The sequence below is a fragment of the Onychostruthus taczanowskii genome, unplaced genomic scaffold, assembly GCF_017590055.1.
Source record: "Onychostruthus taczanowskii isolate IOZ18803 unplaced genomic scaffold, ASM1759005v1 scaffold16, whole genome shotgun sequence".
Classification (NCBI taxonomy): Eukaryota; Metazoa; Chordata; class Aves; order Passeriformes; family Passeridae; genus Onychostruthus; species Onychostruthus taczanowskii.
Genome location: NW_024498795.1, coordinates 11,937,377 through 11,963,388, shown reverse-complemented (window position 1 = coordinate 11,963,388; position 26,012 = coordinate 11,937,377). Strand labels below are relative to the sequence as shown.

Sequence of the window (26,012 nt, the reverse complement as noted above, 5' to 3'; positions counted from 1 at the left end):
CTTGCAACTCTTCCTTTCTCACTTTTCTTGCTGGTTTTCGTATTGTACAACTCTAGTTGTAGTGATGGTTAGGAGGGGAAGGCTGAATTAGGCTGAGGTGTCTGTTCATTTGGCTTCAGATATTTGAATTGAACCTGATGCATTTTAAACTCCAGAAATTAGTGTCCACAGGTTTGATTTTACTGAGTTAGCATCCTGCAGTAAAGAGTTGTGTGTATGTCAGCTTAGTATTTTTAAGTGAAATTCTAAGGGACTTCAATATTCCAGATAAAGTACACTTTAAAAAGACAGAAACGTAGCTGTAATGAGATCCAGCTGGTGTGCATAAACCTTTCACATTGTGTTACATAGTTAAGTTGGTAAGTAATGTATGGGGAAAAGTTCTGGTGGCTTATTCTTTTGTACTAGAGCTTTACAAGGCTGTATAAATGCTGTCAGTATTTAATGGGGGAAATGCAGGATTAAAAGGAAACAGCTGATGATGTATGGTACAGAAATGTCATAGAGCAAATATGTAGTAGTATCCTTTCAGTAAATATTAGATGACTGAAACTTGACAGTGTTGACTTATGTTAAAACAGCTCTCATAAGAACAATTTCCAATTGATTGGTTTGATTAATGTGACTATTGCAGATTATGCTGGATGGCATCAGAGTGTAGATCCTCTCTGAGTAATGTTTTGACTGGTCTTTTTATTCAGTAAAATCTACATTGCTGTGGTATTAAAAGCAGAGGACAGGCTCATGGGCTCCTTACCATAACTTAACAACCTGTTCTCCTTTTAACAAACTGTAATTACAGAAACATAAACTACATCTTCATTTACTTCAATGGTAGGAGCATGGGAGAAGAATGTGGGAAGGCATTCTTTGTGCCGCCATCAATTTACTTGCCTACCCTGCAGTTGTTTCATAAACATCCTAGAAAGCTCCTGAAAATACCAAATGTGGAATGTGCCAAAAGTGGTTAAAATGCAAAACTTTGTCCTCTGACAGACAAGCCCTGGCAAATCTTAGCTTGATGTTACTGCCCTCGGCTGCCCTCCTCCTTTGTGGAAGGCTTTTGCTCCCTTGTGGAGTCAGCAAAAGGAACCATGTGCCTGCACTTCAGCAGCTACAACAAATCTCCCGGTCAAGGGATTAGTATTTTTTGGGTGCTGTCATTGTCACTGGTAAATTGAGTTGCCATGTTTATTCTGTGAACTGGAGAAGAGGAGGCAGGGGCATGTAGTCTGTTTGGCCAGCTGTGCTATGGGGGTGGTAGCCCTGGGGAGAGGAGTGGTTAAAAAAGAGTTGTCCGAAATTGCACAGCTATTTGCTGCATGATGATGTCTGAGCCCTCAGCTATCCCCATTTAAAGGGAATGGTCAGGGAAGTATCATAACATATTTAAAGCTTAGGTAGCTGCTCTTATGAAGAGTATAATTTACAATAATTGCCACTTTTAATAATGAACTGATCTATTTGAGATGGCTCACTGCCCACTAAACAGTTAACATGACAATTTTAAGATGCTCTTACCAATGTAGGTATATTGACCTCGAGCTGTTCAGAGGAATATTGTGGGGTGATTTTTCCATAGCAAAGGTATATTATGCTTAGGCACCCTTCTACAAAAGGGAAGCTGAATTTAAAACTAGAAATAAATCTTCACTTTCTCAAGATTTATTCCATGAAAGGTGAAAGGAACATTCAGAACATGAGTGAATAATAAAAATCTTCTGGTTATGTGGCTTTGTGTGTTCTTGTAAATCAGTCAGCAAGTTCCCAGTCATGACAGCCATGTCCCACACTCTGACATTGCAGCCACCGCAAAACTCAAGAGGGATGTAATCAACCCCTATTAAAAGTGGCGAACCAAACAAGCAGCATTAAAAAAAACAAGGTGCTGTCTTGCAGATTTCTGACTTAATTTTTTGCAGGCTGTCAGTATGCCAACAGACTCTTTAAACCTTCCCCCCTTTCCTCTGTGGGTCTCCACCTTGCCTCTTTCTGCTTGGTAAAGAAGCAAGCAAAAATTGCAGATGGGACTTTGTGCAGGGAAAATGGGCTGAAGATCTTTAATAGCTTATACATAAGGATTTGACATGACTCAATGTTTTGTGATCCTTGTTTTTAAGGAAATGCTCATGTAAAATATGGAAAAGAAATAGGTTGAAAGACAAAGCAGTGATAATGAGTGCTGCTCTGTTTCTGTCACTGCTCTGGGGGCTGAGATCCCCACTGCTGCTGGTGAAGCCAGCTTGAGGAGTTGGGCTGCACTGCTGGGCATCAGCCCTGCCTCAGGATTTCCAGCATGGGTGAGCTTTGGGCATGCTGCACCATGTCACCCAAATGTCCTGGGTTAAAAAATGAGGATAAAAGAAACATTGCTGCTCAACAGCCTTGGATCACTTGGCAGGGCTGTGCTTCTTGCCAGCTTCTCACTGTGTGCAGGACCTGTGAATAGCCAGAGGACCTGCCAAAGCATTGGGAGCAGTGGCTGAAGGTGCTGCTAGAGATGACTGCGTACCCAACACCTTGTGTGCTCCTCCTGTGTGAATTGGCCTCGCTGGAAGTGAGACGTGAGCTTGCTTCAACCTCGGAATGGCTGATTCCAGTGCTCTGCCAGCCTCTAGCCAAAAGCTGGCCTGAACCGACCCTGCTTGGCTTGAGGTCTGGTGGGATCGCAGTGCAGTGGGAATAAGAGGCACTTTGTTCTCCATCGTAGATAAACTGTGATTAAACTTGGTAGTCATGAGGCCAGATTTACTGCTGTGCTCTCCCTGTTCTGCATTGCACAACAGCACAAACACCCAGAGAGCGAGCAAATTTGATCCGTGTTTCCTAAGGATTGTGAAATTCTTCTTCTGTGCAAATTTGCTGGCTGAATTTAAGGCGTGATTTATAAAAAGGGCCTTTCCTCTTAGAGTAAATGTGATTGCCCTTTCTGTAGTGCTGCAAGATAAATGTTCTTAGTCTTCAAGGGAACTTTTTTGGCATGTTATCCTTAACAAGATTTTGGCTCATCTTCCCTGCTGCACGCTTTACTAACTTAAAGCTATTTAACTGAGATGCAAAAGAAAAATATTGTTTCTTCAGCATTTGGACTTGATGATGGTATACAAGAAACGTGGAGTAAGGCAGGCATTTGTTTTGGACTGTTCAGAGGCTTTTTCAAATCCTCCAGTCTGCTGTGGTTCTTAATTTTGGTCAGTTTCCTCTGACTGCCATTGCAAGTAGACTTTCTCTTGCTAATCTGCTGCCTGAAATACTCTTTGTTCAGGAAAGCAAGTCTCTTTCTGTTGTAATCAGGGCTAGGAATTCAGCTGCAGGGTCACTCTTTGTGCTGTAGAGTTCACTGACCATGTTTTGCTTCTGGCAGTCCTAGCTTTGGCCCCTTTACACAGATCAATGCCAGGCTAACCCCATTTATTGCTACTACTGAATCAAAACTCTGCTTCTCCTATTTAATTTAGCTCAAAATAGATGTAATGCAAACAAGCGTCAACATGGAAAAAGGGGGAGAAGAAAAAAACATACTCAATTTTTTTTTAAAAGTTAAATATACACTAAATGGTGCCAGGCTGCAAGTGGGAAGAATTATTTGGCATTGTATCATTAGAACCTTTCTAAAAATCAATCATCATCATTGATTCTAATTTGCATATGAGTATTAGAGTTTGTCTGCTTATCTTCCATTCCTTTGTCGTGTTTAAAACCATTTATAATGTAACTGCTACTGCTTAAGCTCAGCCATGCATTCACATTTCTCCTGGGTTTCTTAGTCCTAGATGAACCTCCTGGCTTGCTTCACTGTGCCCTCACGAGGTGAACCTCCATCCTTATTACTGGATTCCACAGTGTCAGCATCATAGAAACTTCCAGACTTGCTTCTGGTCAAGTCAGGCTGCTGTTGGCAGGAGTGTGGCTATTCTTGGTGGAGCTACTTGATGCTGAGCACTTTGTAAGACTCCTCACTGTGAGATGGGTTAAGAGGTTTTGTTGAAGCAAGCATGTGGCAGGCAAGACTCATGTGGCCATCAAACCCTGTGAGTCTGATAGAAGTTCTTTCTGTGTCTGTGGCACACCTCAGTGTGAGAAAGTGTTGGGCACCTCAGGACTTAGTTGAATTTTAGATGACAAGACCTTCATGGTGTGGTTGGCATCAAGCCATCTTTCCTGGCCAGGGCTGGAGTCAGGAATTCCACTTGCCACACCTCATTCCATGCTGCTTTTCAAATGTGTGGAATAAGGCACACACATACCCTCACCCACTGTTGATTTCTGGATTGAAGTTCTGTTCGTTGTGCAAAGCAGTGTGGGTGGAAATCACAAGATCTGTTTTTTCTGCTGAAAAACAAAATCTAGCCATTGATCCTTCCACTCTAGCCCCTTTCCCCACAGGTAAACCTCTCCCCAAGCTATTCCCTTTTGGTTCTTCAACTCTAAGATGGTGTTCATCAGAAATCAAGTGTTTAGTTTACTGTATTTGTAATGGGATGGAAGATAGCTGAGACAGTCTACGACTTTGGGATTGTTACTGAAGTTATCTTACGCTCTACTGGGCAATCACTGCAAGACTCCTGAAACCCTTCTTGTTTGTTTCAAATGCTCCTTTATTTCTGGCATTACATATCTTCTGTTCCTGAAGCCAGGCTTCTCAAATATTTTTTCTGGAGGAGAGACCTACGAACTGAAATGTTTGGCATTTGGGGGGAGTTTGCTTTAGTTTTTTTTCCCCCCACTCTTAGCAATTTAATGCCTTCTCCTTCTTCTATCTGCTCTTTCCTTTTCCTTGCAAGGTTTTGTTGTTTTGAAAGGGGATTCTTTGGTGTCTCTGTTGCACTCTGTCCTTGCCCATTTCAGGAAATCTAGTGCTTCAGCCTCTGCTTTCCTCCTTTTCCACACCAGGGAGAGAGCTGATGGTTTCCTCCACTGCTCCTGAGTGGGAGGCAAGCATGAAGTGAGACACAAGCTGTAAGGCCTTCCTAATGTTTCCCTCAAATTTACCTGGTTCCAGACAAAATCCTTCACAGTTATCTCCCATACTTTATCTGAGATTGGTTTTTTAAACTGGATGTGTTGCCATATACAATTTTCCTTTAGCTGTCAGCCTTTCCTCTTGTGAATGTTTCTTCCATTTTTCAGGTCCCTGTTGGAATGTGGTGGGTTTCCTGCATATGGTTTAAAAAAATTATTTCATCGTAGTCAGTGATTTTCTAAACCTGACCCCTTTCGTGCTTATGATACTCAAAACTATTCTTTTAATGATTTTTTAAATCTTTTTTGTCCTTATCCTTCTTTAAAGTTGTTTTTTCTGTATTGCAGAAGATAATTTCAAAACTTTGTTTGGGCCTGGAGAGGCCCCTAGCAGCATGGTTTTTAGTACTCAAGATATTCAGTGAGTTTCTTTCCTCTGGCTTTGGTTAGATGAAGCCATCCCCTCCTTTCCCACAAACCCAACAAAAGATTTCTTCAAGAATTATTCTGGATGAGGGTGAGTTCATCTAAAGCTTACTGCCTCAACAGCAGTTTAAGTGAGCTGAGCTGAGCCTGCTGGCCACTGCCAGCTCTCCGAGAGCCCCGTTACAGGGCAGCCTGAAGAAGAGACATTTATTTCATAGCCAAATGCCTGTTGCCCCTTGGTGGCTGGTCCAGCTGTGGCAATGACAGCCCATGTCCAGAGTTGTCTCACTTAACTTCTGTGTGTTTTGAAAATAATGTACCTTTATTATGTTTATCTTTTGTTTTCTTGATGAAGCTGCTGTTTGCTGGTTTAAGTTTGAGCTGTCCCTTGGAATCATCTAAGGATGTGATTCTTCTCCGTGCAATGACTTAGATAGGGTGACTATTGGTGTATGCCAATGTGTTTTTATTTTCAGTTTTATTGACATGTCTTGTACATTAGAGGCAATAAAAGCTAGTAGCTAGAGAAAGTGAGACAGGCATTTATCTTTGATTGACGGGCATGAATTTTCCTGCTTCTTTAAACATTTTTGGGTCCCTTTGTTGCCCAACCACTGGTGTTTTGTGTTTTAGTAATGACCAGAGAAGTATTACCACAGACTTAGAAGCAGGCTATGCCATCCAAAGGAGTGCATATTGTATATAAGGTAGTTTTCATCTACTCTTCCGAGGTTGTATGCATGGTCTGATTTGGTGTTGGATCAAGTAAAAACCTTTTAATATAAAATTAAGAGTTTGCCGAGCCATTTAGCAGTGTCTGTCTGTCCACAACTAAATAGTGGATTGCTGCTTCATGAGATTGGCAGAGGCAATGATGGCTGCTGTTAGCATATAGCACAGGGTTACATAGGTCTGGGGTTAATCACCCCTGAGGGTAAAAAATGCTAAAATTAGCTGCCAAATGGATGTTTTTATCATATAAGCTACAAGGACTACTTGGGGAAATCCCTACAGGTCTGAAAACAAAACCAAAATTGTATTTCTTAGCCATGGATCTTAGAGTATCTTTTACATATAATGGAATCAAATGAACCAGATCTAAAATATGCTTTGTTGATGTGCCATATGGTCGTTGTCTTGCCAAGCACTCTTTTTGCCTGCCAGAGCAGACTCCTGTGTTCTTTCCTTGAATCCTGTCCTTCACACTAACAAAACAGAATTGCTGCTTGACCCTCATAGGGAATGCTGGGCATATGACTTTCTCCCCCTGAATACATTTCCAGCATTTAAGAAAACTCCAAACACCAGAAAAGAGGCAAAGTGAAATAAAAAAACTTCATGTGATACTGCAATGAAGGAGCCTTTTGAATTTACTCACAGCTGTATTTAGCTTCGTTTGGGACTTCAGCATCTTCCTACCAGCCACCCAAAACCATACCTTCCTCTGTAAGGGATTAAAAATCCAAAGGTGGACAGATTTTGGAGCAGGGCAGTGGTAGAGAAGTGTCTGAGTCACCAATGGATTTGAGTGCAGGTTTCATGTGCCATATGCATAGCCCATTCCCAGAGCTCTCGTCATCCCCAGAGGAGACCCCCATTGCTGTGTGCTGCCTCGTGCATACTTTTAGCAGAGGGCTGTTTCCTGTCCCCATGCAGTGACACCCCTGTGGTGGTATGCTGCCTGTCCCAAGGTATTAAGTAACCCACAGGCATTTTGAAATAGTTAATCATAATACGATTTCTCTCACGATAATGTTTGGGTTTTTTCATTCTCTTGCTTGTTATGAAATCTGTAGGCTGATAATTTTAATGGGAGTTACAAAAGGAGAGGAAAAATTCCCAGCTAGCCCTGGAAATGCATGGGAGAGGAGGGTAAATGCTCCCTATTGCAGTCCGTCTTGACAAGAATTTCCAAAAAGCCTGTCATCTCAGTAAGTTCAACTCTTACCCTTTCCTTGCACTGTTCTCCCTCTTGGCAGTCTCTGTCCCTCTAGTGGGATTTTGATAAATTATCATTTTAGTGAGACTGGGACGTTGCTTTGCTAAGTTCAGCTTCAGAGACTTGTTGGAAGGGGAATAGATGAGAAAGAAAGAAAGAAAACTGAGTGACACAGGGGTCCTGAAGGTCAGGGTTTTTTGCTCATGGTGTTTCATTTATCCCGGAGTGAAGAATGTATAATTTAATATTACAATTTCACACCCTATTTCTAATTCTCTACGAGACTGAGCTGTGACTTTCAAAATTGTGGTTCTGTTTACATCTTTATCATAAATTAGATAATTACAAATGTGTGGCTTCAAAGCACTTTCATGCCTTTTTCCTGTAGTCAGGTTATAGATGAAGCTGTCTGTTTTACTGACTACTGCCATAATTACCAAATGGACTCAATGTCTTCAAAATTGCAATTCCAGCTGAGAATATTTTATTATTGGTTGCTTCAAGAAACATCTGGAGAGTGCTTAGAGCTCTTGTGTCTTACAACGTTTCAAGGATGTGCTTTTATCAGATCCTTCTATTTTGTCCCTTACCTTTTTCCTCTTAATATGGCCAGGAGACCTAGTAAAGACTTTCTTGTATTTTTCTTAGCGTAGTAAAGGCAATTCTAGATAAAAAATTCTTCAGATAGTCCACAGGTTGGGGTGTTTTTTTTTTGTTTTCATGTTGGGTCTGAAGTAGATATCTTCTCTAGATGGGTCAGTGCTATTTCTTTCTGCTCCTAGGCAAATTAATAAACCAAATTTAAAAGTGCAAAGGAAAGCAGGCAGCTGGCTGATTCAAAGGGAGAGGCTATGTTTTTCATCACCACCCTTTCAAAGCCTCTCTGAATCAAAAGAACCATTGGATTGCGAAGGCAAGACCTATGCCACACCAGAAGCTCCCAGTTCAGCAATTTTCCCAGGGTAAAATTATAACTCATGTTTCCTCAGCACAGGCTGTAACTGGCAGTGTTCCTTCTACTTCTAAGGGTGAAATTGCTGGGGGGAGAACAGACATCTAATGTGCCTCTGGAAGTTTTACAATGGGTGTTAGCCTCCCTTTGTGGAAAGGTAGATGTTCTTCTGGAACATACCCAAGGGCAGGTGCTATTCAAACTGGAGTGTAAACTGACTTCAAATAAGGCAGTACAGGCTTCTTTTTGTTCAGTTTGTGAGTCAAATCTAAAGAAGAAAAACCCATTTCTCAAATTCTGACAATTCATGACAATCTTCCAGTTATCCCACTGAAGTCTACGTTTTTATGGGTCTTTGAAATCTTCAGATATAACTGCAATCCAAGACATTAATCTTTATTCATGTACTGCTGATAGGATCTTACCTTGCAAACAAAACAGATTTTAACAATGCTTGTTTTTTAGTGTTACTTCTCACCAGAAGATTATTGGACAGATTGCAAATTTGGTCCAAGAAGATGTAACCACTTGGTTTCTTTCCCACTCAAATCTTGATACCAATTGTAAGGATTTGTTTGACTTTGCATTCAAATATACCAGCGTGGTTCTGGCAAAGAGAAGTCCTTTCCTTCTAAACCCAGGAGGGAGTGTTTGTTGTTGTTTTTCCCTTATCCGTATGTGAAGACTCTTGCAAAATACGTGTAGAGTGCCTGCTAGAAGTGGATAAAAGGCAACAGCACTTGAGTGAAAAGTCTGACTAAAAATTACATTATTAATAAATCTCAACCTACAAGTAGTCTCCTTGGGAACAGTTGAAAGATGGATTGCAGTGTTCAGAGTTCCCGTAGCTGTTCCTTCCCGTAGCTGTTCCTGGTCCAAACCCCATGTATGTGTGATGAAGGTGGCTGTCACATTCCTGCCTTCATTGGTGCAGGAGATGAGCTGGCAGATGCTGCATCCCTCACAGAGGCAGTGGGAGGACTGCTCTGTGCTGGGCTATACCCTGGGACTGGGGAGAGCTGACTGAGTGGCTGCCTCTTTCAGGGAGGAGGTGTAGACTTTGAATGGAGCCCCAGAGCATTTAGGTATGCTATCTGCAAAGTAGCTGGCAAACCTCTTGCAGAAGGGATGAAGTGGTCCAAGATATTTGGATCTATGCTTCTCACTGGAATGAGTGAAGCCTTGTATGGTGGGGAAGTAGTCAGTCATGTCTGCCCTTTGCAAAAGGTGAAACTCCCTCTGTGTGTGCTTGCTTTCCTATGAAGTACAAGTAAATTCACGTTTTCTTTGCTACCTGAGGTTTGATAGAGGTACGCGAAGAAAAGCGACCTATTTTCCAGGTTTAAAGGAAAGTAAATGAAACTGTCCTCAGGGCAGCAGAAGCAAAGACTTTAGTATCAAGCTGTATTGTTGTGGGCAGGGCTGCCAGGCTGCTGAAGGCTCTTCAGACCTAGAAGCCTTTCCCAGGGACTGCTCATCTTTTAATAGTGTTTTCCTCTTTTTTTTTTTTTTAAGTGTCCACAATGGCTGCAGTTGTTCTGTGCTCAGACCAAGGGAGCACTTCGTGTTTACTGTCTTGTTTCTGCAATATCTGATGGGATACTTTTCCTCTTTTGCAAGTGAGAGTAATGAAGTTTGAGTGAAGGTGACTGAAGCACTGCATTGTGTACCTCATGAAATATTTTGAACTGGTCATGTCCAGCTCAGGCTGGGGAGTTACACTTTTGTTTGGTCACTGCTAAATCGGTTTCATTGCCAATTTGAGTAGATGCTGGTGCAGAACAGACAAGCCCTTGGTGGAGCAAGTGGCCTGAAATGCCAGCTGTCCAGTCTGCCCCTATCATAGGACACCCTTAGCAGCGTCATGGCAGATCTGTTACCTTTGGTCCCATGTCCTCCTGCATCTAAACACTGTGTCCTCCAGCATGGTTAGGGGACGTTTTTACCTGCTGGGGTGAACACCCTGTGATTAGAGTGTCAGGTGGGCAGTGGTGTGCTGTGCACTAACTAGGAGCAGCTTTCAAATCCGGTTTTGCTTGTAAATTAAATGGATGCTTTTGCTGAGTGAGAATTGAATTGGCACCTCTAAAGGCTGTGAAAGTTCTCCTTCCATGGTGAAAGCCAAAGTGTTTGTGTTTGGGGTAGTGAATCTGGGCTGGACCCCCAAGTTTGGTTGGGTTATTTTTTATAATACACTGGGCTGGATCTGTTCCGAAGGTCCTGCTTGTGTTAGGGGCTTCAGTCAGATTCTGTGCTGCCCATGTTTGCCAGTCACTTGACCCAAGCACAGCAAGTGTGCACATCAGCCACCTCCAGCAGAAGGATTTGCTTGACCCAAGGGAGAAATGGGTAGGCAGTGCAGAAGAACAGGGATGTAATAAATGACAACATTTGGGCTGACCTCAGCACTGCTCACTCAGACAAGCAAGGGGCTGAGTTAATCTTCCATAAAGAGTGCAAACTTATAAAATATTTTGAGGGAGGTATTAAACTTTTGTCTGCAGTTTCGAGGCTTGGGAAGGTTTTCAGAGAAGTTTATAAGCACTTGAGAAGATACATCCTGTCTCTGTAAACTTTGCCAGGTTTTTGGACTCGCCTTTACTGCTGTAAGCACAGGCCCTCATTTGACTTCTGCCATTATCCATGAATTTTTCTTCTCCACTTAAAGATTTTTCTTAAGGGCTTAATGACAAGTTTCTGATGAAAGTCTGGTTAGAGCTCTTCTGCTCAAGCTAGTTGTGTGCTGTAGACTTGGCTCCTGGGCTCTGGAATTACCAAGGTGCCTCCAAGCTCTTGTCCAAGGGTGGTTTTTAACTGTCCTGCGTCTCCAGGTAGGCAGCTTTCTCCACTTTCTCCACCCAGCACAAACAAATACCTCAATTCCTTCAGCCCCTTGCCTTGCATTTGGTTCTCTGCACCTGTGTCATTTATTCTAGGTCCTGGTCAGCTCTGAAATCCCAGCAAGGCTCATTTTCCCAAGGAAATGCCACCTCGTCTCTCCAGTGCTTGCAGCACTTAGCGTGTGTATGTGCTCTGCAGTGCCAGCATCTCAAGGAGGAGAAGGCTGAAAGCAGCCAGAATTGGGATGTGCTGCAAGGGACCCCTGTCTTGAGGGGCCAGATCAGCGCTCCACTCCCACATTCTCCACTGGGACAAGGAGAATGTACCGGTTAAAATTGTCCCATCGGGTAAGTGCTCCAGTCACCACTGCTGTAGCCACTCTGGTGTGACCAGAGGTGCATTTATCACCTTTGTAGGCTTGATCTGCATTTGGACTATTTCAGGATACAGAGAGGACAGCCCAGTACTGTTCCTGACACCTTCAGGAAAGAGTTTCAGCCAAGGTTTTTGTTACACAATGAACTATACCCTACACTCTGGGTATGAGGGACCCTTCTGGGTATCTCTGTTCCCTCTCTCAGGTGGCCTTGTGACACCCACCTTTCTAAAATGCATTGCTGCATGTATTTCTGCAAATAATACTGAGTGGCCCAAGCATGGCACTTGTGATGTGAGGAGTGAGCAGCTGCTTGGCATAGTAGATCTTCTGCAGTTCAGTGGCTCAGCATATCCAGAAAACCTTCCTGCTTTTCAAGCTCTCCATTATATTTGACAGTCTTGCATAGGATAATTTGACCTTCTGTTGTATATTGACAGACATTCAGGGTTTAAAACGAAGCTTTAGAGATTTAGAATAATAAATCTAGTACTGCTATTGAGTCTCAGCGGTGTCTTGGCTTACTGTGGCATTGAATTGCAGCTGATTGTGTTTTGGGCCTATTTCTCATGTGACGCTCAAACACAATTGTTCTGCACTTTTGCCTTATAAACATAATTCCTAATGTTCAGAGTCAGCAATCCTAAACCTTGCAGCTGTGAGAGAAAGGGCAGTTGTATTATATTGATGAAAGGCAAAACATGACAGTGCAATCGGCATATTTTTGCTGGGGAAAACAATGGGCTGTTTCTTTGTTTTGCAGACCCAGTGGCAGCAGTAAAGCCCAACCATGTCCTCAGGGAGCTACCGTCCATTGGTGTCAGGGTGAAGAAGCAGAAGAAAAGGATGGATGTACTTACATGTAAAGACTTTTTGACAAAGATCTGGGCAATTTCTTTGTGCTTCTGGGCTCTTCAGAATGAAGGTGAAGAGAAGGCACCATGATGGCATGCATACCTTGAGATCAAAATGCAGTTTGCATGCTCTGTGTGGTGCACATGGTCATCTTTGACCACCTTGCAGGGCTCTGTCTGAGGGGCCAGCCCAGTTTGGTGTCACCTGTAGATGCTGAGTACCAGAGCCACAGCCAGAGAATTTGTTGTGAGGACATCACCAGCCCATAGAGGTACCCAGGGTGGGATTTTCCCTTTCCAGCAGGATAAGCTCCTGGGTTTCTTGGACACATAGCTTTATATCTCTGCCTGCTTGCTACACCTTCCAGAAGTGCTGTTTGTACTACACTGATACTGTTTATGTTGAATAAATGCTTTCTCCAGCCTCTTTGTTGTGGCAACTCTTTTTGCTGAATTCAAAAAAAGGGGGGGATACTTGTCTAAGCATTGTGGTGAGACCTGATGATGATTATTTTTTTAATCTTTAATGAAATGTTTGTTTTGAAAAAGTGCATCTTCAAAATGGGGACACTTGTGCAGGAGCCAAATCCAAGAGCAGTCCTAATGTTCCTGGTTTGGATGAGGTTCTTGAGCTGCACTTTCCCCCATCCCACAAGCACCCCAGAGCATCAGCCTGCTGTTTATTTCAGAGTGCAGGCACACAGATGTCCCTGACACTTGAGTGATTTCTGCTCTGTACTGGAGGAGAAGGGATTTGACGCCAGCTTCTGAAGTTTGTTTGCCGCTTGGATTCATTCCCCATACAGTGGGATATATGTGTTCAGACTCTTCTGCTGGAGGTGGCTGATGTGGATGTGTTAACTGCTGTTTGCAGTTGTTCCTGGGCACCAAGCTTTTGTGAGGAGAAGCATCTGTCTCATGTGTCTCTGTTGTGAAGAAAGGATAATGAACACAGACTGACTTGATACATTAGAATAAACTACTGCATGATTATTCGTTCTAATGTCTAGAACAGATGAGACAAGCTTGCCCTCACCTCCCCCAAAAAATCCAAGGGAGTTAGAAATGTGTAATTTGAGTTTCTCAGCAGTAATTATTGCTGGGGCTTTGACAGGGAATATATGTGCTACTGAGTAGCATATACACTTGTGGTCAAGCTGGGCTGGCTTACAGGGAAAACACTGCCTAAAATAATTCCAGCCAGCGGTGTCTTGACCTGCAAACTAAAACGATCCTCACAGTCCAGTGAGTCAAGCAGACAGTTTGTACTTGAATGGCGGTCCTTCTGTGCCTGAGCTTGGGTTGTCTTGAGGTGGCATGGTTTTTGTCAAGGTTTCTATCTTAAGAAGGGAACCAGGATGACTTTATTCAAGACTACGGAGTGTAAATAACACTTAGGACACCAGTGCTAATATTTTGAGGGGAGGAGTAAGCCTCCCATGTCTTTGATATTTGTACACTTAGCACATTGTAATGACTCATGTTCTTCAGATATCTCCTATTTCTTCCACTTGCTACCAGAACATTGACATGGTTCCTATGTTATGGTCATTTGGCAGACCAGTTGCACGAGTGCACATTTCAGCCCTGCAGCTACTGTGGTTTTTTTCAACCCAGATCTATTCTTTAACGATGTTTCTGAGAGGAGTTAGGGAGAAGATGGTATAGAAGAAAAGGCAGGGAGAGGAGAAGGGATTTGTAAGCTCTTCTCCGTGATCCTTGGCCCCCTTTTGGTAAGAAGGCTTCTAAATTATACAGATTTTTGTAAATCTCGGGAGGAGCAGTTAAGGCAGGACTGCTTTTGCTTTTGTTGAGCCTACAGGAGGGCTTGCCTAGATCAGAAAATGTGAAGCAGGTTCAGATGTACTCTAAAGACCTGTGCCTATTAGCTGCTTGTTGTGGAAAGACTCTTTCAAGTATCAGCAAGGAAGTGGAGGAGCCCCAAACTGCTCTAAGAGCAGTGCTTTTGTGTGCTAAACCAAAACTGAAAAGTTTTAGACAACATAATTGCCTTTAGCCTGCCTAGCACACAGATTTTGGCACTTTGATTACATAGTTTCAGTCATGCACTCATTCAGAGTGAAAGTGGGAACTAATTTTTATGAAAAGTTGTTGGAGGTGGAGGGGAATCATCTGGATATTAATAATGATAAATGCTTTACAGGGTATTTGAAGTATTTTGGTTCATGGCACTGTTATAAAACTGTATTTTCTGTTCTTACTTAATTTTTTTTTTTTTTGGTAGGATAAATAATAAAATGTTTGAGAAGGAAAGCTATGAGGGGTCAGACTGTTGACAGGTCTGGAGGATCACTGCCCATCCAGCCAGTGCAGGTGGTGGCCATGCTTTGTGACCCACTCATGAACAAAGCTGATGCAGTTCCCAAGGCAGACAACAACCTCTGTGATCTCCTGTGTGGGAACAGCCATGGCTGAGCTCTGAACCCGTTCCTGGGTTCATGTCTCACCTGCCTGACACCAAGAAAAGCTTCTGAAGAGCTTTTTGTTTCTTTTTGTTGTCAGCTGTTCCAGATAGCTTGCTGGAGTCCGTTGAGTTTAGTTTCTCTGACTCCCTTCTCTCCACCTGTAATTCTTGCTAAGGAATTGTATTTGTAATCACGTTAGGTGGTGGAAGCTTAGCTTAGCAGCAGTGCCTTGTTTTAATTACTTTTTACCAAAGCTTGTTCACTTCCACGTTTGCAGTAATCCAATGCAAGCCATGTATTTCTTCAGACTGTTTGCCCCTGTGTTATCCTTTCCATAGCTGAACAATACAGTGATTTAACTAATGCAGTTATATAACTCTGATCTGTTAAATGTTGTACCCATTGGATGGTGATCTTCTGTGCTCTGACAGTGCTATTGAGCTGTGCCACATTAAAAAAAAATGGGATTTTTTTATGGACTTGCTTCTCTGAATCCCATTTTTGCTTTAGTTTCTCTGGGGCAACTGCAGTAGAAATGCAATTTTTTAATTTCCAAAATGGTACTGAACTGTTTTTATGCAGGGAAATGTGCTTTGTGGGCTGAGACTGGAGCAAGGTTATTAGCAAGGTTAGGTTACTGTGCTTAATATCAGACACTGAGAAGAAGGACTTTGTTTACAAGTGATAATGACACACAGTAAACACAGGTAACTTGAAGAGGAAATGTTGAAAAGGAGGAGGGTGAAATAAAAGAGCAAAAGGTTTTACTATAAAGCATTTTTATTTCTTGGGAGTTTTAGTAGGTAAACTGTGCAAATGGCAGCTTGGTTATGACTTGGGTTTGGAAACTGGTTCCCTTTTCTTATGCTTTGTGGGTTCTTTTGCCTTTTAAAATGCCCACGGTCCTCAACCTATCTCCCATCCTGGCAGTGATGTTTATACTACACATTCTTCTACGGTTTTGTGCAGCCAGTGCTATCACAGTTACGCTGAATGAGGTTCCAGCCTAACTACAATATTAACCCTGCAAATCTGTTCATTTTCTCTCGAGCAGCCCCAGGCAGGGTATACAGGAGAATGTGTCCAATTGAAAAACTGTGACAGACTCAGTGGTGCTGCACTGTTCTAAATTGCAAGGGAGCTATGTTTTTTCTGCCAGAGAGGATCCTGTGAAGGGACATGCTGGTGGCTGTCTCGTACAAGTTACAGAATTTATTTTTCGTTTTAGTCTCAACTTTCACTGATAATTTTACTTTATTTTTGCCAAACTGTCTGCTTTTAAGCACTGAAATGTGTTCCTCAGACCTGCTGCTTTCCTCCTGCTAACCCTCCAACGCATGCTCCCCCCACCCCTAGTTTGTATCAGTCCTTCACTTCTTACTTTCACCTTTGTAGTTGTTGGTTTTCATTTTTTCTTCATTATTTTACTAAATACCGCTCTGCAGATCAGTAGCATCTTGGGTGGTGGTTGTACCACATAGCATTTGTAGCAGACATTAGTTTTGCATAGCGTGTGTACCTTATTTTGTCTGGACTTGTCTTCTTTGCGCTGCAGGCACCTCCTCCAGCAATTGTAGTGATTAAGCCTGGTATTTCTGCAGATTTATATTAACTTCTGCTTATAAAGAAAGAGAAGAAACCCAACCCTTCCCCCCCCCAACATCCAAACTAGATGTTTTTCTTCATTCCCTTAGTTTTTATCAGTATTAGACCTAAGCGTGCTTTTGCGCATGAAAGAAAATTAGTTAAGTACCTTGTGGTTTATAGATGCCTTTTGTTACATACTGCTCGGATTTATTGTGCAATGTTGGCCTGTAAATCATTTCAGCCAGACGATTACCTGGCTCATGTTGCCTGTGTGATTGGAGCCCTTTAGCAGCCATGAAAAATGGAGAAACGAGGGTTTTGGCGGCGCCGGGCTTTGCTGGTCCCGTAACTCTCTGATGGCCGCGCTCCGCCTTGCTGAGGTTTGCTGCCTGGCTCCGAGATGTTTACAAGGAATCCATTCTCTGTGCAGCTGAAAGACTGTGTTGAAAGAACAAAGGGAGTTTTGTGATGAAGTGTATCTGACTTCTCGCTGCTTTGCTTACCTTTTAAATGTAAAACTCGGTCATTTGCAAGGGCTTTTAGTTCTCAGGGCATCCCTATAAGATTCCACCCCGCGTGGAGCTGTCCTTCAGTCGAAAGCGGGGCTGCCTCAAAACCGCTCTCGAGCGCATTTCTATTTTAATCCCCAACTTTGCCTGCCGCCTGCCTTCCTGGCTCCTGCTCACCGCCCTGCCCTGCCCTGCCCTGCCCCACCCGCAGCGCGCAGGCGGCCGCTGCTCTCTCTCTGCGCTCCGCTGCTGCTGCTGCTGCTGCGGCGGCGGCGCTGCCGCCGTGACCGAGAGCTGGTTCCGCCCGCTGGTTCCGCCCGCTGGTTCCGCCCGCGGAGCCTCGGCTCCCGCTCCGCGCCCGCCGGCCCCGGGAGCCGCGCACGCCGGCAGCCTGTGCGCGGCACGCGGGGGCAGCTGGCGCCATACGTGTAACTTTTAAATGGAAAATGTCTTTCTCAAAGGCTGTCGATGTCCAGTGGTCTGCAGTCCATGAGCAGTTGACTAGTCCAGGTGTTTCTGCTTCTGTTGCTGTGCTATGTGAATTGGGAATTCAAGAGAAGAGTGTGCAGGATGGAGGAGTTGAGGGTTTGTATTCCTGTTCTGGTGGTGCGGCAGTGACGGAGGGCTTGGGAAGGAACAGAAAGTGTACCTGGGGCTGTCTCAGTTGAGGAAAATATTGTTCTCAGTCGTTTTGTCTGTATCTCTTTCTGTTAGTGTTTTCATCAGCTCTTAAAAATGAGAATGACCCTTTTTGTCGGTAGGGATTGACTGTCGCGAATAGTGTTCAGGAAAAACTTGTTTTTGAACGTGATTTCTTCTTTGTGGGTTTCATCAGTGCGTTTTGCCCCACTTGTTTAAAATGTAGCCATTTCAAACTCTCGGAGCTGAATTAGTTTTAAAAACTGCCGAATATTTGTCTATGCTTTACTAAGATAAAAGTCATAATCTGAGACTATGAGGCAGTCCTATTGATTCAAAGACTGGGGGTTTCTGTAAGGTTTTTAAGGAGATCATTAACCCAGGTCTATCTTTTCACAGGACAGTCGGCCCAATATGTCAAGACCTCTGATCACTAGATCCCCTGCATCTCCATTGAACAATCAAGGCATCCCCACTCCAGCACAGCTCACAAAGTCCAACGCACCAGTTCACATTGATGTGGGTGGGCACATGTATACCAGCAGCTTGGCCACGCTTACAAAATATCCCGATTCCAGGTAACTTTAAAAAGCTTCTTCTGCATGTCTTTGGCAAACTCCTTTTCTTCCTTTTCGTGCTTGGACGTCCTGGGGCTGTCTCAGAATGATGAATTTAGCTCCTTTTGTTTCAAAATTAAATTAGGTTTCTTTGTTAGTAGGCAGTTAGAGGCTTACTTTTCTTTCCCTGCTCCGCTGTGTTTCTGACAAATGGCACTTCTGCAAATGCTGATGTGTGTGTGCTAAAACAAAGCTGAGAGAAAAGAGCGCTTACTTTCTACTACCTAGGATTCTGGGTTTATGCCAGGGCACCCATGCTGTGGTTTGTTACATTCAAAAACTGTAGTGATACTGTATTTAATCCCAAAGGTGGGGGTGTTGGAGTATTTGTTTTGTTTCTTTTGGAACAGTAACCGCTCTCCTGTGCTGTCAACATGCCATCTCAGATGTGTCACTTGAGGCAAAGGCAAGGTTGAATGAAATAAACTCTAAGACAGTATTAACTGAATATTTTTTATAGAATCTTAGGACTTTTCAAATAATTAGGTTCTTAACTCTCATGTACCTTTTGAGCGAAGTATTTGTGACTCTGGTAGCTCACTGGTATGAAGCAGTCAGAGAACTGCTGCATGTGTGAGCAAAAGGTGCCTGTAGAGTAGCTAAAACAAGAGTGCATCTCTAAGAAATCTAGAGTGCGTTCAGCAGTGTGTGTGGGCATTACTGGTGGCTGGCAGACAAGCAGTGCAGTGGTACTGTAACTCTAAGGGTTGGTTGTGAGACAGCAGGAAGTCATTGTGTCCACAGTATAAATCTACCTTGGGCCCTTTGCTGCCCAATCCTGCTCTAGAGGGCAGGCAGTGTTCCCATTGTGTTCTCTCCAGTTTGAGGGAGGAGATTTTCAGTTTCTTGATCCCACAGCTCTGACTTGAGTTTTCAAAGGGCACAAAGCCCGCTTCATGGGATGTGGCTTCATTCAAAGCCTGGGTTTCACTTGATGCTGCTGCCCCTGCATCATCAGCCCACGGAGTTAGGTGGGCTGAAGTGGTGCTCCTGGCAGGGCTGGAGGAAGAGAGCCCTACACGCAGCGAGGCACATGGCCTTCCTTGTGACAGCCTCCTCAAGGAAGGCCCGGCAGAGGGGAGCTAAAGAAGCCATGCCAGAGCCTGGGTCTGCCAGGAGAGATTGAAGTAATGTCTGGGAAAACTTGAACTGTTCTTCGAAAACCAAATCTGTTCTTTTGGGTTTCTTTTTTTTTTAGAGGCTTCTTGTGTTCAGCTCCTAGTAATTGTGATTGCTTCGTGTTTTTTTTGGTAGCTGGAGCAGTGATGGTGTCTGACACTGTTGTGTATGCAGAATAAGAGGCTGCTGCTTCTGTTTTCCTGTCAAATTCACAGAGAGTATATTACTTCAAGTGAAGAAACACTAAAATGTCATTCAAAAATGTGTCTGGTGGCAGTGGAATTTAAGCTTAATGTATTCTGTGCTCAATTGAGCCATTGTAGCACTTGAAAGTGAAAGCTATGCCTGTAGTATCAAAGCCAGTTTAATAAATTAAACATTTTAAAAGCTCTTCAAACATAATATAAAGAAAACCCAAACTCTGAGTTAGAGTCATTCTGTTTCAAGTCGTTCTGACATGTGTTTGTGTTTCAGTTCTGACAGTGTCTTTTGAACCTCTTGATGAGTGAATATTTCCAGCATAGCTGTTAGAACCTGGAATTCCCAGCCACTTCCAGAACTTGAGAGACTTTTTTAAACATTAGCAGCTTCAAAAGAGCAATTATTAAACTCGTTTGAATGTCAAGACAATGGCATGAAGCAATATGCCAGTAATCATGATATAGTTGTTTGGGTTTTGTCTGAGATTTTGCCATGAGGTTTTTTTCCACTGGAGGGTTGGGATGTATATATGTCTGTACGTATTTATATAGAGTGAGTGCTAGGTAAAAATTATCCAGTAATATTTGGACATTAATACAAATCGTTTCTTGGAGCCTGACTTGGTCAGTTTTATATCTACCTAGACTCTTAACTTCCGTACTCAACTTTAGCAGAAGGTTTTTGTCAACATTGCTTATATGTTTCTTTTTCTGCCAATATCACATGTGTAAATGATATCAAAACTAAGGAAGGTCTCATAGATATTTTTGGCCAGTTGAAACCTCCTGAGACTTACTGTTATATGAAGGATTGTCTATGAAAAATAAGGTCTTGATTATCTTGCCTGAAAGAGCAGTGCTCCAGGGATGAGTCAAGGCATCAGTTGCAGGCTCCAGCATGTAACAGGTTGAGACACGAAAGTCATTAGGTTTCTGACTCGTATTACATGTAGTCTAAGGGCCAGAAGCCTAAAATGAACCTTTCATCTGTGGGCCAGGTACCAGAGTCATCTTTCTTTGTGAGATTGAAAGGGTGATATTCAAACCAGCAGCTCTGGAGTCACTCTGACTTGCTGGTGTGAGGGAGACCTATTCTGATAGAGCACTCTCTGCTTTGGAGCAAGGGTACTCTTCCTTCTCCTTTGGGATCCAATAGCACCTCATCCTGTACCTTGCTGTTTTCTTCTTCCTGGACAGTAGAGTATGAATTGGAAGGAGTACTTTAAAAAAGAGTTCCTTAAATGATATCAGGTAAAGACTTGTAGCTTGAAGGGATCATTTTCTATAATTCTTCTGTTAGGTTCCCCAACCTGGTTTGTGCCTTGACATGTAAAATGCCTACTGACAGATACCTATTCATTCCTCCAAAGAAACCTTGGTGTGACTGGAAAAGTGTCTTGCTACTGCTGCTGGATCCCTGCCCTTTGCTTTGGACAGACAATTGTGGGTTTCTCTCAAATGCTCTTGTGCTTCAAGAAGCCAAAGAATCAGAACTGATGTATGTTTTGGGCAAAAGCTGACTCGGTGAAGCAATCCAACAGACAAGCAGCTTATCTAATAGATGGTTTGAATTGAGTAATCCTAGAATTATAAATTCTGAAACTAAAATAATGCTTTAAAAAGCCCTCAAAGTTAATTTTAAAATCTAGTAGCATGTAATTTCAAAGAGCCCAGTTATAATCCAGACTAGGAAGAACCTATTGTTTTCACAAGGAATACCCCCTGTGAATACTTTAGCTCATCAACGGGCTTCAGGTTCTCCCAAGAAACCAGTGAGACCATGCCTCAAACATGGTCTCATGAAGCTCAATAATACAATTTGCCATACTTGGGCTTCGAGAAGAAGCCTAAGTTTGAATCAGCCTGTCTACCAAGAAGACCTAATGTGAGGTGTCTCTGCTAAAATAAATAGCAATTTTCTTTTAAAGTCTGAGGAGTCTTTTAAAGTCTGAGGAACAGGTGCCCTTCTATGTAGCTCTCTCCACTGAGACTGTAGACCTTGATGCATTCACCCCTGCACAGATTGTACAGCCTTTGGTTTACTTGAAGTTACCAGATCTTCAGGTTGGTATCTGGCAACAGTGAGCTATCTGTTAAAGACTTGGGTGTACAAAACTTTTTTTAAAAGGATTGGATTTTGAAAATAAAAATTTTTTTAATAGTTTTTTCCACTGCCCAGGGAAAAAAAAAAGTATTCCAGGAAATGAAGATCCAAGATGAGGGTCTGCTAAAGGAGCCTTTCTCCCCCAAGAGCTCAGGCACATACATGCAGTGTCACTGTTCCCTGTGGTCACCAAAAAGCTTGAGGAGAATGGGTTGAGGTGTTAGGATTTATGATTGTGAAGAGAAGAAGCACTGGCTGGCTAGCTCTTACATTTAACCCAGCAGCCTATCCTCCTTCCAGTGCATTATCATCTTGCAGCGGGATCAAACCCTTTGCTTGGAGTCGGCATTCCTACATCTCTCAGCCTTAATGCTGTCTGCACGGCATCTACCAAAAGATATTGTGTACCAGGCTAAGGCAACCTCAGCTGAATATCGGAGCTGAATGGGAAGATGTTGAACTTTGATCATACAAGCATCAGCTGTCTGATATCTCTGATATCAGCAATATCAGCAGTGTTGTCTATCTCGTATGTTCAAAGCATCTGACCTTTTAATTAGGTCTGTCCAAGTTATCTGGTACAAATATTTGCATAACACCATGGCATTGGATTGCCACATCCTATACTCCCACCACAGAATGGGAAAAATTCACTTAAAACCTTGTATATAACTTTGTAGAATCTTTTGGAGTATCTGTTTGTGTTGCTACATCTCCCATCTTGAGTTACTCCCTGCATATGAAGATGGATTCTTCCTATACAGTATTTCACAATCCTTCCATATTTCTGCCCAGGGCTATTTCAGGTTTTCATATGAACCAATCCATTTGTGTCCCAGTTTTCTTACCCAATCTTCACTCTCAGCCCTCAGGGAAATTAAATTTCACACACATGGATCCAGTTAGGACACTGGCATTTTTTATTTTTTTTTATTGGTAAGAGTTTCTTTTGCATCAAGAGCACAGAATTACTTAGGAGAATGCCCAGACTGTCCTTGGCCTTTTTCAACAGTTTGCAGGAAAGACTTATCCTTCACAAGTTGTGTAGGTAGACTTCCAAGGACGTGCTGTGAATCAGGCAGTGCTGCTTCCCTGTATCAGAGCTCTGGCAGTTTCTGTTATCAGTCCCCAGCTCTAAAACAAGCCGACATGGCCCTTAGTTCAAACTCCTGCAAATTGCAGCACCATGCTGGAGACTTCTGTCTTGGTAGGAGACCTGCTGAGCTGAGGTGAGGGTGGTCTGCCCTTTGCATAGGCCTCCCTGTGTAACACCTCCATGAAAGCAGCCTTGTCACACATTTCCTACTCCCCTTAGAAAGTACTTCCCAAACTGCTCTAAGCTATGCTGAACTTGAAGAAATACAAAATTTTCTAACTAATGAGCATTTGGTGATTTGGGTTTTTAAGGAAATATTGGGAGAGTGGGTGTTACTGCATCTTTATTTCCACTGTCCTTATTTGGATTTATCTTCCTGAGAGGTACATCTCTATCTGCATCTTTCTAGAATTGCAATGTCAAGGGTAAGCTTCTGTGAAAGAGCAAGCCTCTGTGAAAGTTTTCAGTATTGCTGTAACCACCTTTGTCTGCTGTATTAGCATGAATGGTCCAGGTCACAGCTTTTTAATGTTTTGTAACATTCCTGGCAGGAGGGAAATAGGCAGAAAAAGTTGGCAGAGGGTCAGTTCAGTCTTTGTTATCTATCTTGTCTTACTCATCTCGTTATTCACCATTTACATTTCATCATTTGATTGCTGCATGGTCTTGTGGCAAGGAAAAGTGAGGGCTTGGGATAGGGAAATACATTGCCTCTCGCTGACCTGTTCTGTGACCCAAGATAACTGATTTAACTTTGAGCTTCACTTGCTTCCTACCAAGGTTAACAAAAAAGCAATTTGTAGAGTGCTTTGGGATGATGATTGAAAGTGTAAAAGATTACTATCTCTAAGCATAAATATTTATAGATCCAGTAACTGAGATAGAGGTTGATGATGTTGGTATCATCAGTAACATGTATTAATAAAAAATTCACTGTTGATTCATGAGGACCAGACTCAACACAGTCAGGCAGTACAGTTGTGTTGGTTGGTGTAACCACATACACAGACTTGGAAAGAAAATAGAAACAGAGCTGTGAATGATACTATACTTTATGCCCATTTAAAGAAATTCAGAGAATTTACACAACTGATATTTTAAAGAGAGCTCTCTTGCAACACACATCTGTCAATAAAAAGCTTGGAGGGGTATTTTCTGGTCCTGGCTGAACTAAGATTAATTGTAGCTCTAGGTATGTATATTGAACTTAGGGTATATATTGACCTTGTTTTGCCTCAATTAATGATCACCACAGGTCAGTCATCACAGTTGCCTCAGTAGAAGTAAATATTTTTCAAATTGTAGCCCTGTAATATGTTTAACTTGCAAGGTCAGCAAGTTGCTGCTGTTGCTTGTGGCTGGTGACTGGTAAAAGAAATAGCACCATCAGATTAGCAGGTTCTCACATCATGTGGTCAGTAACTGGTGGTGAGTCATCACTTAAAGGGGCCACAAAATTGATGTCTGTCTTCCTGTTCTAAATGTCAGTAAAAGTGGGCTTATGTGTATTTACTTGGAGGGTAAAAAACAGTGTCCTGTACTTCTTCAATGCTTTTGCACTCAAATCTGTAAAATGACAGTAAAATCAAGATGGTGGATTGTTGGAGAGCTCTTTGCACATATGCAGAGCTAGGGAATGTAGATGTGCAGACTTGATGCTACAGGGGTTCATTACATGCTTGTTCTGGCTGCCTGGCTATGGCAGTGTTTAAGGAAATATGTTCAGAGGAATAAGTGTCTACATTCAGGAGTGTTAGAAAGCTAAAGACTTCAGCTCCTTATTTCTGAGGCTAGTAATCCTCAGAAGTAACAACCATTTTTTCTTGAGGGGAAAGAAGAAAATCCATAGCCATGTAATCAGCGTAGGGATTCCTTTGCCAGTTGGCTTATGTGGGTTTATAGGGGTTGGATCAGCCTGTAAGTCCAGCAGAGGGGAGGTTGTCAATAACTAGTTTAAGGGTCTGTGCTTTGAGAAACCATTTGATTGCAAAGGCTGCTTGCAATCCTTGGTGGATGAAAATTTGTGGATAGGAACCTTACAACTTTTGTATTTTTCTGCCTAATAGCAGGGTTTCATAAGCTAGACTGAGGGCACCCAAGCAGTATTTCTCACTCTCCCTGACCAATACCTGGGAAGATAAAACAATATTCTGAGTCTCTGGGTCTTGCTGACCTAATAAGAAAAAATCTCATTAGAAACTCAGGTGGCACCGAAGTATTCTGCTTATTGGTCACTTCTGATAGGGCCCAGGTTTGAACGATAGTTGTCAGGTTCAGTGGTTTGTTTTGCCTTTTGCTGTACTTACAGAGTAAGTTCCTGATGGCAAGGAGTGTGTTAGCACAAGGTTCTCATTCTGCTCCCACATAAACTGTTTGTACTTCATTGGTCTTTCATAAATTGCAATGCAGTTGCTAAGCAAATTGGCATCTAGTACATACATAATTTGCAGAAGCAAACATATTTGGCTTCCAGTTTTGCCGTCAACACCCGGGCCACCTCTTGGGTGTGTTTGAAGCTTTAGGATATAGATTCCAACTTCTGGCTTACTTCTTTCTGGTGATGATCAACCTTCTGGCTGGGTTTCATGTATACAAGTATTCTTGCCATTTGGGGATGTATTGACAGAGGTTGCATAGGAAACGGTGAAAACTGCTCAGGACTCAATGGTTATCTGCAGTCATTTTAATGCAAATAAAGCACAAATGCTGTGTTGGCCAAGGGAATGTCACCGGTTCCTGTTATGTGAACTTTTCCTCTAACTTAACCAGTCTGCAGTTTATTCAAATATCATAACCAGACAAGTGTCATCTAGCAAGCTTTATTCTCCTTTTGTCTTTTGTTCTCAACCTTTTTTTTTGCCTTTGTCTACACAATGCAAGATGTTGATGTCTCTGACTCTTGCCTTTCAGTATCTTTTTTTCTGTCCTTGTTCTGCTCTGAGCATTGACCCTACTTCAGTCAACTAAAGTCTCTCATTGCTTTGCCTTCATTTTTTTTTTTTTGTACACACTTTTCTATCTCTGTTGGAAGGAGTCAGAGCTCACAGAGGTCACAAGTGATCTTCACCTGATCAGATCAAAGCACCTTGCTGGCTTGCTTGTCCTTTTCCCCCCACACATGGTTTTCTGGCTCTTGTTAATAGTGAGCTGTCTCAGAGTAGGTAAGCAGCCAGCATATTTTAAGAATATCTCAGATACTGCTTTTGCTCTTAGTGACATCAGTTCAGTGATGTCTCTGAGACTCATTCACATTGATTTCTTTCATTGAGTCTTTACATCAGTAATCAAATAAATTGTTTCTAGCCCTGATGTGTACATTAGCTTGGATCTGTAGGACTCTTCCTGCACAGTTGCAGCTCTCTGCA

General features: G+C 42.6%; 1 protein-coding gene across 3 annotated transcripts in view; it reads left to right on the top strand.

The window, feature by feature from the left end:
• The window catches only part of KCTD1 (potassium channel tetramerization domain containing 1), a 67,136-nt gene that overhangs the window by 16,059 nt on the left and 25,065 nt on the right, over nt 1-26,012 (top strand). For 2 of the 3 annotated variants that reach the window (XM_041399432.1, XM_041399430.1), the window contains exon 2: nt 17,911-18,089. In XM_041399432.1, the coding sequence (XP_041255366.1) occupies nt 17,926-18,089 (164 nt within the window). In that variant the 5' untranslated portion in view covers nt 17,911-17,925. Of the gene's footprint in view, nt 1-17,339; nt 17,458-17,910; nt 18,090-26,012 lie in introns of those variants that run through there. The other variant, XM_041399431.1, reaches the window with a different exon arrangement.